This window comes from Aspergillus candidus (assembly GCF_002847045.1).
Source record: "Aspergillus candidus strain CBS 102.13 unplaced genomic scaffold BDW47scaffold_5, whole genome shotgun sequence".
In the NCBI taxonomy this organism is placed as follows: Eukaryota; Fungi; Ascomycota; class Eurotiomycetes; order Eurotiales; family Aspergillaceae; genus Aspergillus; species Aspergillus candidus.
Genome location: NW_020194010.1, coordinates 131,697 through 145,698, shown reverse-complemented (window position 1 = coordinate 145,698; position 14,002 = coordinate 131,697). Strand labels below are relative to the sequence as shown.

General features: G+C 51.4%; 7 protein-coding genes across 7 annotated transcripts; 5 read left to right on the top strand and 2 right to left on the bottom strand.

The window, feature by feature from the left end:
• The first annotated feature begins 1,966 nt into the window (after nucleotides 1–1,966).
• On the top strand, nucleotides 1,967–2,792 carry BDW47DRAFT_99674 (uncharacterized protein). The gene is made up of 2 exons (XM_024820914.1): nucleotides 1,967–2,242; nucleotides 2,316–2,792. The coding sequence occupies exon 2, from the start codon at nucleotides 2,420–2,422 to the stop codon at nucleotides 2,615–2,617; it is 198 nt and encodes a 65-aa protein (XP_024675214.1). The 5' UTR covers nucleotides 1,967–2,242; nucleotides 2,316–2,419; the 3' UTR covers nucleotides 2,618–2,792.
• Nucleotides 2,793–3,848: 1,056 nt separating this feature from the next.
• Nucleotides 3,849–5,851, top strand: BDW47DRAFT_122768 (arrestin family protein; the record flags this gene model as incomplete). Its single annotated transcript, XM_024815914.1, has 5 exons — nucleotides 3,849–3,904; nucleotides 3,971–4,114; nucleotides 4,170–4,488; nucleotides 4,550–4,978; nucleotides 5,033–5,851. 5 exons carry the CDS (start codon nucleotides 3,849–3,851, stop codon nucleotides 5,849–5,851), a joined length of 1,767 nt encoding a protein of 588 aa, XP_024675213.1.
• A 1,139-nt stretch (nucleotides 5,852–6,990) lies between these two features.
• BDW47DRAFT_122767 (PH domain protein) lies at nucleotides 6,991–8,728 on the top strand (the record flags this gene model as incomplete). The annotated part of the gene is made up of 4 exons (XM_024815913.1): nucleotides 6,991–7,125; nucleotides 7,199–7,324; nucleotides 7,382–7,474; nucleotides 7,523–8,728. The coding sequence occupies 4 exons, from the start codon at nucleotides 6,991–6,993 to the stop codon at nucleotides 8,726–8,728; spliced, it is 1,560 nt and encodes a 519-aa protein (XP_024675212.1).
• A 451-nt stretch (nucleotides 8,729–9,179) lies between these two features.
• On the bottom strand, nucleotides 9,180–10,988 carry BDW47DRAFT_99669 (uncharacterized protein). The gene is made up of 3 exons (XM_024820913.1): nucleotides 10,911–10,988; nucleotides 10,208–10,525; nucleotides 9,180–10,142 (listed from the first exon to the last, which is right to left on the bottom strand). The coding sequence occupies exons 2-3, from the start codon at nucleotides 10,303–10,305 to the stop codon at nucleotides 9,518–9,520; spliced, it is 723 nt and encodes a 240-aa protein (XP_024675211.1). The 5' UTR covers nucleotides 10,306–10,525; nucleotides 10,911–10,988; the 3' UTR covers nucleotides 9,180–9,517.
• A 195-nt stretch (nucleotides 10,989–11,183) lies between these two features.
• Nucleotides 11,184–11,934, top strand: BDW47DRAFT_65244 (uncharacterized protein). Its single transcript, XM_024819536.1, has 2 exons — nucleotides 11,184–11,271; nucleotides 11,347–11,934. The coding sequence occupies exon 2, from the start codon at nucleotides 11,473–11,475 to the stop codon at nucleotides 11,857–11,859; it is 387 nt and encodes a 128-aa protein (XP_024675210.1). The 5' UTR covers nucleotides 11,184–11,271; nucleotides 11,347–11,472; the 3' UTR covers nucleotides 11,860–11,934.
• Nucleotides 11,934–12,376, bottom strand: BDW47DRAFT_65233 (uncharacterized protein). The gene has a single exon (XM_024819534.1). The coding sequence runs from the start codon at nucleotides 12,249–12,251 to the stop codon at nucleotides 12,009–12,011; it is 243 nt and encodes an 80-aa protein (XP_024675209.1). The 5' UTR covers nucleotides 12,252–12,376; the 3' UTR covers nucleotides 11,934–12,008.
• BDW47DRAFT_65239 (lactoylglutathione lyase GLO1) lies at nucleotides 12,101–13,680 on the top strand. Its single transcript, XM_024819535.1, has 4 exons — nucleotides 12,101–12,228; nucleotides 12,295–12,446; nucleotides 12,507–13,217; nucleotides 13,277–13,680. The coding sequence occupies exons 2-4, from the start codon at nucleotides 12,416–12,418 to the stop codon at nucleotides 13,450–13,452; spliced, it is 918 nt and encodes a 305-aa protein (XP_024675208.1). The 5' UTR covers nucleotides 12,101–12,228; nucleotides 12,295–12,415; the 3' UTR covers nucleotides 13,453–13,680.
• The last annotated feature ends 322 nt before the right edge of the window (nucleotides 13,681–14,002 follow it).

Genomic DNA, 14,002 nt, shown 5'->3' with positions numbered 1-14,002 from the left:
TGCGCGATTAGTCCCACACCTCCTCCTCCTACTCCTACTCCTATACTTTCATCAATCACCAGACCACCTGACAAAAACCACATCGGAAAAGATCAACACTGATCGGAGAACACTCGCAGACAATCAGCCCACACAGGGAAGACAAAACAGCATGCTAGCAAAAACACCTATAGTGAAGTGCATTAGGGCTAGAATAGTTGATAGACAAGGCTAGACCAAGCGAGCACAGCCTACTGATTGGTTTGACATGGTAGCGTTATGGGATATGATCCTCTATCTATCTATCTATCTACCGTATCTATTGAGGTGGAGTCAGATAGCACAACGCTTTACTATAGTAGGGAAGTAGATAGGGGCAAAAGCGGTAAAAGCGTTATTATAACATAAGTTTATCATAGTCATACAACCGGTGTAGAACAACATGAGCAATTAACTTAATCGGTTAAATTCATCTTTATTTCATCTATTTTATTTGATAAAGATAAAATAAACGATGATCAAGTGGAGCCCGCAGCCAACTCCGTCCGTCTCGGGAACAGCACCCACCGGGCCAGCCAGCTTTAACTCCCGTCCCAGTGAAAAAAATTTGTTAGTGCTTCCGTGGGGACCACAACGGGTCGGGTACCGAGTTTTTCTTGTTGTAAATCGCTCTCGATGTCGATATCGGAGGTTTGGCTGGTCTCTGATTGTGCGACGGCTTCGAATTGGAGTTCTGGAATGAGCTTGTGGATGGAGCTGTCAGGTCGGTGTGTAGTGTCCACTTTGTTGAGACTTTATAACTATCCCCTTTTCTTTCTTCATCTCACGCTTTGTTTTTGTTGTCGTTGTTGTAGCTGTATGCTGATGTTTTCTGGATTGATTTTATTCCATTTTTTTCTTTGATATGTTTGACCTCTGTGTATCTCTTCCGTTTGATCGGTATCAATCGCCATGAACTAATTGACTAGTCCGCCTCATCCTCGCCATCAACATCGGCTATCAGTACTCCGTAAAAGACACACCATGTAAAAGAACCTATGAGTCAATTTCCATCCAAGCTATACCCAAACCAAGTCATTCGCCATCCATACTACCTAGCACCTACCGAACCGATAACAAGCCTGGATATGGGAAGGTTGAGGCGGACCCGTCCCATGCCTAATACAGACACCGGGTGTGGTGACCCGTTAGTGGCTCGGGATGCCGATGGCCTGGCGCTGGTGCATGGCTAAGATGCCGGGATTCCGTGGGTTTGGGGTCGTTTTTTAACCCTGGTTGCGGGTAGTTAGTCACTTAGCTCCCGGGATGAGGCAATGGAATGTTGAGGTGAGGGATTTTTGGATTGAGCTGGTTAGGGAGGTGAATTGGAATTGGATTGGATTGGAATGGAATGTTTGACATGAATAGGGAGTTGGGCTTGGTTGACGTTGGCTTTGAGAATGTACTCTATAGAGGTCTTGCAAAGGTGCTTGACTCATGACAGCTTAGTGCAGGCGCACTTTGTACAGACTGCAGACAGTTTACTACTAACGCCACCCGCACCCGGTTTGGGTCCACATTCTACTTCTAGACTTTGTCGGACTCGGATGATGCTCCCCTTCCCGTTAGTGTTGGAAATGGAAGTTCTAGTATGTGGTTGTATGCTTTGTTCTCCACTGGGTCATGTATGCATATCGGATAGAAAAGGGATTGGAACACAGGAAAAAGAAATTTCAAAGATGCATTGTTTGGCGATGGTTGTGTGGGTCTATCCGGATGCATGTCATTCCATGAGCTAAATGTGATTGTGATTGTGATTGTGATATCATGGCTTGCGTCAAGTAGTCGTTGTGTTTGTGTATTCGGAGTGGCCGGTTGGAGGATAGGATGTAAGGTGTGTTTTGTCTTTTTATTAGTAGTATTTAGGACTATCGGCATGCCGTATGCCGTAGGCTCGCTAAAGATGTGTTTCATCTGCCACCTAAGTAGCTATTTAGTACGCTAGATGCCCGATGCAAGCACTAAGAGCAGTACTGTATCAGAAACTGGTGTATGCCCGTATAGTATGACCGTCGCGGAAATTCCCGATCACCCACCGAAGATGTGAAGGGACCCCGGGAGCACCCGAGATTAACTAGCCCGATGATACCATACACCGGCTGCTCGGTTGATATCAAGTACCGTATTGTTACATTATCCCGAAGGATCAATTGAATACGATCGTCGCTGTGCTATTGCTTATCTCGATGCTCGACCTGGAATTATAGAATGTCGTCTGATGAAGGTAGGTACAAGTATAGAATGTACTCATACGATCTCTCCTGAATCCTGACTCCTGACTTCTGACAAATCTGCAGAGCCACCTCCATTTTCACATTGATGATGTGTTGACCGGCATGATCGTCCATAGTGGAGCCTGCCAGGTGGATGGATTCCACCCTGAAATGTCTGACTCTGGTTGATGTTACATAAGCTGTTCTATTTCTTCACATGGATTGATATATTGCATTATTGTCTTGTCTGGTTCTTCAAACGACATATTCTGCAACTGACAATGTACGACTTAGTAGGCGGGTCATGTGTGACACAGGTGCAGAAAGTGGAACTCTCCCTATTGTCCTGTTGCTGGTTTGGGGTGTTGACGAATCCTGACGAGTAGGGATCAAACATGGCTGATTTCAATACATCATTGTTAGAGATTTGTAGATCGAGGACCGTGGGCGCGGGAATGGCGATCCTTTATTTAGCAGTTTCAGGGGTGTCTTGTTCCATTGATGTCTATCCTATTAGTGGGAAATATTTTAATAAAACAGAAGAAAGATCGTATGAGGTAATTGATGAGAATCCTTGAAAACTGCAATTTGATACTAATAATCCCTCGTGATAAGAGTGATACACCGGGTAATGCATCTACCGCTGGCATATTAGGCGACCGAGGTATCACCATCTATCTTATTATACCAATAACCAGTCGGAATCACAATGATCATAATGTCAAGAAACATTAGTGATCGCTGCAGTGGCCAGTAGGACAACTGATCAGCTCCACGTTGTGACTCGCGGCCAAATTCTCCGGTATGTACGTCAGTCAGCCCAACTCCGGATTCCCATACTAAGTATTCATCTCACATCATTCTTCCGTTCGCTGCACCATCGCCTTTGTTTGATCCTGCTTTGAGATTGATCTTTCCATGGATTGATTTGCCTCTTTGAACTTTCCCCTGATTGAACATTCCCATAGCGGGCGGAATCCTTCCTTTCCAGGGATCACAATCTCCCAGATAGACGTCCATCGCATCATCGGCAATCCAAACCTAGAAGGCTGGAAGCCTCGGAGTCAGCGGTCCCACCGGCCACACGTCTTAAGGACTTAAAATAGCAAATCACAAAGTCAAAAGGAGCGGATCTCCGGCACCATCCAACAAGTCGAACAACGAGAGCCGACGGAAACGGCAGGCTGAGAGCCCCACCATCGAATCATTCTCTTGACTCTTCCTTGCCCGGGTGGGCCTTGCGAATCTGGACACCCACCAGTAGATCCCTTGGCCCAACTGTGGTCCCATTTGCGCCATAGATAGCTGGTTCATCTTTTGTATCTGTGTCATAATTTCATTTTTTCATCTTTTTTTTCTTTCTTTAATTCTTTTTAATTCTTTTAGTCTTTAATTCCTTATTTTTTATTATTATTTTTCTAACTCAATCTCTTGTTCTCATTAGATAATTCTTGATTTTTTCCTTTCCCGCTGTCTCTTTAATATCTTACGCCTTCCCTCCACTCTCTTTTCCCTTCACTCACCTTATCACCGCATCTTTTCAACCCCCACCCCTTCGTCGGGTTTCTCTTCTCTCCCCGAAAGCTGCCGGTCTGCGCGGCTGCCGGTTGAATCGCTATGGCTCTCAGTTTCTTTGGCGCGGGTTCAAGCCATGCCAAATACTTCGATATCCGGTAAGCTTCCGCCACCCTAATCTCCACCAGTCGCTTGCATTGACTGACCTTTGCCGACAATGACAGCCTCGATGAAGATTACATCGTTTTTCGCGGCGGAGAACAGGAGGCCGCGAGTGCCCATTTGAGTGGAAAACTCATCCTTTGCCTATCGGAGCCGCTGTCCATGAAACACATCCGACTTCACTTGACTGGCATCTCTCGCGTCTGGTCAGTAATTGATCTGATATCCGCGATCTCGAATATCGAACTAACCGGTCTCTAGTTGGCTTGTACCGTCCAGTTCCGCCGGCGGCGGTAGAAAGTCGTGGAGGGAGCGCGTGTTCTACGAGAAGACTTGGAAATTCCGCGATCCCGGAAAAAGCAAGACGGAAATTCTTCCCGCCGGGAATTATGAATACCCCTTCGACGTGATCCTCGAAGGTTCCATGCCCGAGAGTGTCGAGGGCCTCCACGATACCTATGTTACCTATCGCTTCAAGGCAGAGATCGGTCGCAAGTATGCCAAGGACATTATCGTCAGACGCCCGCTACGGATTATCCGAACGCTGGAGGCTAGCGCGCTTGAGCTCTCCCATGTGATGGTAAGTCCATCTGCTGTCCCAAACCTGTGTATAGGTGATATGCTAACTGGCTGCGATGTAGTCGGTGGAAAACGTCTGGCCCAATAAGATCGAGTATTCCATCAGCACGCCGACAAAGGCTATCATCTTCGGAACTGCCGTTCAGGTGGATTTCAAACTCATCCCGCTACTCAAGGGCCTCACGATTGGAAATATCACGACCCAGCTTGTCGAAAGCCACGACCTTACACTGAACCCCGAGGACCCCCATGCGATCCGCAACACGTACAAGAATACCCGCACCATCTTCACCGACGAGCATCATCTAGACCCTGAGAATGGGCTGGAGATCATCGACGAGTCGGCAGAAGGATACCAATTCACGCGTTGCCTGGATTTGCCCAAGACCCTCACCCGGTGTCTGCAAGACACTGATACCAGAGGAATCAAAGTGCGGCACAAGTTGAAGTTCCGTGTCCAGCTCCTCAATCCTGATGGCCACATCAGCGAGGTACGTTACGCGGTCGTGTACTGACGCATGTAACTTTCAGCTAACGTTTCGCAGTTGCGGGCCACCCTTCCCGTGTCCATCTTCATCTCGCCAAACCTCCCGATTGACGATGACAACAACCTTGTTGACCAGACGCCCCGATCAGCTCAGCGAGCAATCGAAACTATCGCCCAACAAGCTCCTCCGCTTTATGGGGACCATCAGTTTGACCAACTGTATAGCGAGGTTGATCTATCGGGCTACCGGACCCCCGGACCCGCCAGTGGCCGCGAGACACCCTTTGGCAGTATGAGTCGCAATCTTTCTTCCGAGAACCTGCCGTCCATGAATGCTTTGACGACGTCCGATATCTCGGCATCGGCCCTGCACAGTCGATTGTCGAATCTCCATGCGACGGGACATAACCATCCTTCCCCTCCGGAGCTGGACGACCCTCGCCGCCTTGGCCTCCCCACCGACTACTTTGGCCGCGCCTCAGGTTCCCATAGTCCGGTTACGCCCGGTCTTTCTCGCCGGCCTTCCGACGAAGCCGTCGATCACGACCACACACCATCCGGGGCTGCCACGCCGTTCCGCCCGCAATTTACCGAAGTGGAGACTCTCAGCCGGGTGCCCAGCTATTCCACGGCCGTCCGCACCACGGTGCGTCCGTGTGATTCCGAATTGCCGGATTACCAGGCCGTGGTTTCGAGTCACAGTGCGATCCCGACGCCACAGCAGGCACACGTCCGAACTGGCGTTCGTGGGCCTGGCGCGCGCTCTTCTCTTATTGATGTACTACACCGACCTGGCCTTTCCCACCTTCGCTCCACCAGTCACGCTGACGATGAGGAACGCAGTCTTCGTCTCACCCAAGCCCGCGCCCAGGTCTAGTTTCCTAGGGCAGACTTGTGGACCGAGCCCGATCTTCCATATCACGATCACGACCACTTTCCCTCAGCGCTGGACGCTGAGAGAATTTCGCATTCTAGCAATCTCCCATCACCTCCCGAATGAAAAGACAAAACATGCTACGGCATGTGTGTTTTGCAGCGTCTCTGCATTTGGAACGTTCACAACGCGGATGCTGTCTTTGCCGACGAACTTTTGCCTTCTACACCCATCCATACACTTAGACCCGGAACGGCGCGGTTAATTAGAGCTGGCGTTATATTGTTTGCTATTGGCCTTTTTTTTTTTTTGGTTTCCCTTTTCCAGATCGAGGCATTGGCGGTTTGGACGTCCCGGATGAGGCTCTCCTCTGAATAGGACGATGGTGGGTTTGGGATCCTCAACGGACAGCATGAGTTACGCATTCTTAAGACAAAAGCAGGAACACAGTACATAATCATTATTTTCAAAGGATACATCTATTTAATCAACATATGATCTGTTAAGGATCAACCATGATATCATCTCTGCCCAACCAAACCACGTCGTCCACGCCACTGAAGCGGTAGCGCCTGATTTCCTCGCGAAAGCACTCGATCACAGCAAAGCAGTTGACCTGGATTATATACCCAACTTCGTAAAAAGCAAGCTGTACAGACTTACCAATTAGGACTTCCCCTGATGGAGACGGAAGTGGTGTCAGGCCAGGCCCGCAAGCGACCAAGCGGAGGATAACAAGAATGAGGGGTAACATACTCCCGGCAGAAAGCGGTGACGCGGTGACTTCATCGGCTGTCTGGGCTTTCCCGGCGATCATTTCCCCTTATCCCCTCCATCCCCTTGGATGCTTTGGTTGAGGAAAGGGTAAAAAATATTTCCCTTGGATTTGACACCTCTATTTCTCTCTCTCTGAATCAGTCTGTGCTTGATAGGGGTTTGAGTGTTTAATCATCCTTTTGTTTGATTGAGACCTCACCGCTTTCTCATTCGTTGGTGGTCTTGCCACAACGTGCGATTGATTCTCCGGATCACTTACCCCCCCTCTAATTGAAGTTCTCCGCAACGAACTGAGGTGAATTGCTCTGTTCAAGATCTCTACCTACGACTTTCATCCCCCGGTAGAATCTACACCAGCAGCGAAAATGTCCGCTACGAGTAGTCCAGTGGACGCGAGGCTCCCGCATCGTTCCTCGACGATGAGGAGCTCCGTGACCGGTCCGGACCGCCGGGCTTCTATGAGCGATGATGAGGCCATTCCGGATTCTGACAGCAGTGAGGTTAGTATCTGTAATATGGTGGCTGGATATCGGCTTGTGTTGTACTGTCAAGCTAATGCGTGCGACTACCTAGACTACGAATCTCCTTGTCGAGCGCCTCCGCGCTTGGAAGCATATGTGCGGCAACTTGGAGGACTTTGTTAGTGTTACTGCTAAGGTGCAGAAGTCGCAGTCGAAGGACTATGAGAAGGTTCTGAAGGTGGGTTTGTCTGGATACTATGTGCTGGTTTGTTGGATGGGCGCTGATTGAGGATAGACCGTTAGCGATCCCCTGAAAGAGGGGCACCATTTTTCGCAGAGCGTTGGGGGCGTTTCTTCTATGTTTGAGAATATTCGCGCCAATACTCAGGTATGTAGTCCATTCGTCCCTGGGGTTGCAGGGTGCTAAATGTCCTAGGGAATGGTCAGCATGTACCTCGACGGAGAGAAGAACTTGAGGACCTCCGTCCTCCCGGCCCTGGAGCGTCTCCACAAGGAAATCAAGAACAAGTCGAAGGAGTTGGCGACCGGTGCGTCTAAGAGCGCTAAAGCTGTCGAGAAGGCCCGCCAAACCACCCAGAAACACATCGAGCTCCTGGCCACGCAGACGGCCACGTTCGACGCCGCCGCCGGAAACAAGGTCGAGACGGCCAATGACCCGTACCTGCTGCGCCGCGGCGTCAACCACCGCCTCAACAAACAGGTGATCGAGGAGAACAACAACCGCTCCGACATCATCGCCGTGCAAAACAACTTCCAGCAGTTCGAGGCCCACGTGCTCCAGACCATCCAGGCCGCCATGGAGCAGTTTACCGTCTTCGTGAACGGCCAACTAGAGCGTCAGCGCACCATGTACTCCGATATCCTGGGCGCCACCCAGCGCATCCCCCCCGAATTCGAGTGGGTCAACTTCATCACGAGGAACGACCAGGCCCTCGTCGACCCCGATGGGCCCCCGCGATCGCTGGCCAACATCAACTTCCCGAACCAGGACCACCGTTCCACCACGCCCCTCGTCGAGGGCAGCCTGGAACGCAAGTCCCGCGCCGTCATCAAGGGCTACAACTCGGGCTTCTACGTCGTCACGCCCGCGCGCTACCTACACGAGTTCAAAGACAACGACGACTTCCAGAAGGACCCCGCCCCAGAGCTCTCCCTGTACCTGCCCGACTGCGTGGTCGGCGCCCTCGACGGCGCCAAATTCAGCGTCAAGGGCAAGGACGTCTCCAGCGGCAAGGTCGGCAACGCCTTCCACACCAACACCGAGCTGCACTTCAAGGCCCACAGCGCCAGTGAGGCCGAAAAATGGTACAAAGCCATCAAGGAAGCCTCCAGCGGGCCCACCCTGCAAACCAACACCGCTGCCGCCGCCGCTGCCACCGTCGCCAGCCCCACCGCAACCTCCCAGCCCGCCAGCCCGGCCGTCGCCACCGGCGGTAACGGTGCCTCCCCCCCGGGCCAACAGCCCCCGGCCTACGGCGATCACCAGAACGACCCCGTCTCTCCCGCCGTAACGGGCCCCAGCGACGCCGCTCAGAGCCCCGTGTCTCCCGCGGGAGTCAGCCGCACCAACACCTCGGCGTCAGCATTCAGCAGCACGGCGGCCACAGGTGACAAGGCTTAATTTTCTTCCAGAGGGCAAGCGATGTTTTTTCCACTTCCTATTCTAATCTTTTCATGTCGATATAGTATTCGTTGGTCTCGTATACCTTTGTCCTGTTCGTATCATATTATATCGTATTATTGTGGCCCTCTATGCTTTTCGATATACCACACACACACACACACACACACACACACACACACACACACTTTATGCTAGTCTAGTTTAGTCAACTACTCCGTTTAATGAAGTGCCTTTTGCTAGTTAATACCTTGCTATTCCCCCCTTAATATACAAAGCAGTCCACGTCGTTCTCGGAATCGAGAAACGGAGTTTCGATTGTCTTATGTGTGGTATCAGTGATGATATACTGGAAATATACACAATATCATCCTTATGCGCGAAGAACCATGTTTTTTATTTTATCCTTAACTTATGTATAGCCAGTTTTTATGAACAAGTCTGTTGGTCTCCATTTCCGAAGCCGGGTGGTCCGTCATCAAAACAGTTGCAGGAGTACAAATAAACAGGCGTACATGTAGGCATGCATACACGTACATACTACAAATGGAGATAAAGATATGTGATAAGGACGCTGTGGTATGTATGTATGCCAAGTGGAACAACATGAGACGAAGAAGGAAAGTACATGTAATGGGAGGGATGAGGAAGGATGAGGAGGGTGGATGGGTGGATAAATCGTATGTCTCGTGACAGAAAACTTTAATAGAAACAGAGGAACGATGATAGAGCTAAGCAAGGAAGATAAAGAAAAAGGAAGATGCAGTAGGTACGGTGGCTTTTAAAGGTTCAAAAGTCCTCTGGGCTCTCCAGATCTTCTAGCTTCTGGCTGAGAAACCTCCCCAGGGCAGCGGATTTGGATTCCAGCGCGAGGAGGATGGCGGGCGGGGCGGAGAGGTTCAGGCTGGAGAGACGGGCGAGGTCGTCTGTGCGGTCGATCTCGTACTGCGATTCGAGCTGCGCGTCTGCGCGGATGGTGGTGTCGCTGTGGCTGCGGGAGATGCTGTAGGGACGTCCGTTTGTGGGGGTGCCGTTGGGGTCGCCGGCGCCGCTTGTGTCTGCGCCGTCGGGGGGTGCGTGCTTGGTGGAATGGCCGTTTTGGGTTGTTGGACCCTCGGACTCGTGTTTGGATGGTCCGACCGCGGCGAGGAGGACTCGGTCGGCGATTCGGGTGACGACTGCGACTAGGTCGTCGAGTTCGAAGACGATCGAGCCTACGTCGCCGAGGGAGATCGATTGCGCGGTCACGTAGGAGGACGGGTGGCTGGCTGGGTTGACGCCTGTGAGGTTACCGCTTGATGCGGTCTTCGCGTAGCATGTGTATGCGGCGCCGTAGGTCGCGCTGAGGTTGCGCAGCTGCCGCGTTGGGAGGGGAGAGCCGTAGGCGAAGATCGCTCCGTTGGTACCGAATACTCTATATGTGCAGAACTCGCGATTAGCAGGGACTGGATAGGAGGGTACCGTTGTAGGTGGCTGTACAGGATAGAGGTGATTTCCGGCGGGGAAAGGTTGTCTTCAAGGAGGCCCCCAAGGGCCTCCGCGTCGAGCATCTTTATGTCCGGAAGGCCGGGAATCATGATGGCGGTGCAGTTGTCGTGTCCGGATCGCTTGTCCGAATAGGCCAATGACTGGCGGGAGAAGAATCTTCGGGGGAAAGAGATATGCTATCCCAGTATTCGCTATCTTTGTGATCGCACTCTATTTGTTCGTTTTGGGTTTTTGGGCGTGTTGGAACTGGACCGGCGCAAGAAGGAAGGCGGGGGTTCGTATACCTCGGTTCCGCGGAGTCGGGTTGTACTAGGGATTGATCTTCAGCCATTTTGTTATTTACTAGAAAACTGTCCCTTGACAGAGCAGCTGGTAAAACAGAAACAACTCGATTAACCACAGACAGAACAGCAATCCGGCGACCAACAGTTTCATGGAGACGAGGAAGACGGACTGAACGCCGAGGCGCATCGACGAGATACAGCTCACACAGAATATGCATGCAAACGGAACAGAAGACAGGCTTTCTTGTGTTTACACAATGGATGAGAGACGAAAGAACCAGTTCATTTCCAGCGTACAATCCCCTCGTGTGTCATAGTGGAAAGCAGTCGGGGGACACGGGGCGACAATCGCGGGGACGAGAAGTGATACCCTTGTGGATAGCGGAGACGAAGAAGAAAGACAGACTGACCTTTACGGAATGAATTGAGAACTCTGTAGCGACCGGCGCTCTAGAGAAGAAATCCAGGAAGAGAGAGGAGTAGTGATCAGAGGGTGGATGAAATGGAGATGAGAGTTGGAGAGCTCGTGGTTTGGTTGAAGTCGGGGAAGAAGTCGATCAGCTCCTGTTCGGGACTAGTGGCCGATCGACGTCATTCTCCTCTGTTTACTGAACTTTCTATTACTCCATACTCTGGATATCTACTACGTATGTAGATACTCCAGTCCTTTCTGGGATGGCTTCATAACCACGAAGTGGACAGGGATCGAATGTGGTTGTTGCTACTTTCAATAATGCAACCCATGTGTTGCTGTCCTGGTACTAACAGCAGGTACTGTTGTACTTGGAGGCTTTGGCATTAATACACTAACTGATCACGCTATGAGTGGGCGTGTCTAGCGTACAGGAGGAAGTTCACGAGTTGTTTCTATGACCACCCTCCCTGCCATCTAGTCAATCTCTCAACACATCCTACTGACTACTCCACATCACTCATCTGACGTCCCATTCGAATAATCCTCTGTTCTACAGAATGCCTTTGGATCAGAAAGAGTTCACCGATGCGGTTCCCCACCCGAAAATTGGCACCCCGATCGATTCGCCCGATGTCAAACCCTGGTATTCAATCGGTCCAGGCATTTGGGAGCTGCTATTGAATGGCGATCCAAAGTCGGAGAATAAGTCTGTTCTGCAATGGTACGATCCGGGCACGAAATCCGTGCAGAACGAACCCATTGTGCACACCTATTACGAAGAAGTCTGCTTTATCCGGGGAGGGTTGAGGGACATCACCCTTGGACAGGAATGGGGAATGGGAGCCTACGCCTACCGAAGACCCGGCATGAAGCATGGTCCATATGTGGCTTCAGCCGAAGGTTGTCTACAGTTTGTGAAACTCATGGCGGCGGTTGAAGGTTAGGGCGAAACGCGACGTGGCAGTACGAATGGAGGGACTATCTTAGCACACCATGAAGGAATCGAGTCGAAATATACTATCGCTTGAAACCTAGGCCCAAGACACCACTGGTTCTGATCAAGTAGTAGGTGGAACTGGGTGAATTCGAGATGTTAGCCATGATGAACGTCATCGGGCAAGACCCCACATTTCCCAGGCCAGTATCGGTTTTTCCCCCTCATTCCGCTCACTAATCCCGCCTTAAAACTTGACCCCTCCTTTCGATTCGATTCTTCCTCTCCTCTATCCCCATGTTCGCCAATCGCGCCTTTTCTTTTCTTCCTACCACTTCCTCCCTCAGGGCCCTCACCCCACGCCTCTCTATCTTTCCAGGTGGGTTCCATTCCCTTGGACATTTCCCCACATGGGCCGATCGCAAATACTCACATCGTTTGCCAGCTACCAATCGAACAATCGCAACCATGGCGACGGAAACTTCCAAGTATAAGCTTAACCGTTAGTCGCTGTGTATCCCCCGGGTGATGACTGTTGTTCTGACAATGGCTCGACATCAGACACCATGCTCCGGGTCAAGGACCCAAAGAAGTCCGGTAGGTAGCTTCCACACCCCTCCAGTGACATCCGACTTACAGATGGTTTGCTTCGGCTAGTGGAATTCTACAAGTTCCTGGGCCTCAGCCAGATCCAGCAGCTCGACTTCCCCGAAAACAAGTTCTCCCTTTACTTCCTCGCGTACAATGGCGCCCAATCGCTGCAGGGCGACCGTCACTGGACAGACCGCAACGGCGTCTTGGAACTGACGCATAACTACGGAACGGAGAATGACCCCAACTACAGCGTGGCCAATGGCAACACCGAGCCCCACCGTGGCTTTGGGCACATTGCCGTCTCGGTCGATAACATCGAGGTCGCGTGCAAGAGGCTCGAGGACGCCGGCTACCCATTCCAGAAGAAACTGACCGACGGTCGGATGAAGAACATTGCATTTGCCAAGGACCCCGATGGATACTGGGTCGAGATCATCCGTCGCCACGACCAGGACGTCGGGACGGCGACCGACCCCAGCAGCTACCGGCTCAATCACACGATGCTCCGCGTCAAGTCCGCCGAGACCAGCCTGAAGTTCTACCAGGAGGTCATGGGCATGACGCTCCTGCGCACCAGCGAGAATAAGGATGCCGCTTTCAACCTCTACTTCCTGGGATACCCCAACTCCAACCCCAAGCAGCAGGAGGGTGTCAGGAATCCGGTCGCGGAGTGGGAAGGCCTCCTCGAACTGACCTGGAACTACGGTACGGAGAAGCAGGAGGGGAAGGTGTACCATGACGGGAACAGCGAGCCGCAAGGCTTCGGACATATCTGTACGTTGGCTTGGTCCGATAATCCACCCTGATGATGTGTTGGCCACTGACAAACTTAGGTGTCTCGGTCGATGATCTCAACGCCGCCTGCGAGCGCTTCGAGTCGCAGAATGTCAACTGGAAGAAGCGCCTGACCGACGGGCGCATGAAGAACGTGGCGTTCGTGCTCGACCCCGATGGATACTGGATTGAGGTGATCCAGAACGAGACCCTGAAGCGCAGCAGTAACTGGTAAACGGGCTCCAATAATGCGTGTAGATAGTTGTAGTTTCATAGTAGCCCGACAGATCTGTCAGAATGTGGTCCACATAATTGTGTAATAACAGTCGCTGTCTATCCTTGACTGCACCATCTACAATGTGGTGGATCGTACGATCGGGGTTAACTTACTCCAAGGTAGTTCGTGTTCATAGGAAGATCGACGAAAATAAATATCCCGGACGTGCAGCCACACGTGCATCAATGGTATTGTCAACACGGTCGCATGCTGACCGTAGATGCGTGAATCAAAAACCATAATATCAGCCATGCTGGCAAACTCTTATTTCCCACATACCCCATCAATCTGCGCCCGGTCCTATAAGAGTCCAGCCCGAGATGTCAGATACCGATCTACCGATCTTCTTCCACTCGCTTTTCCCCTTTCGCACGCGCAATGACTAATACCTCCACCATCATTGTCGCACGCCTCCCCCGAAAACCGACATGCTATCTCTTGCGCTCTCTTTTGTCGGAGCCGGGTAATACGATGTTCTGACGAGCTGCTTGATACTCTTTGGCTCTGA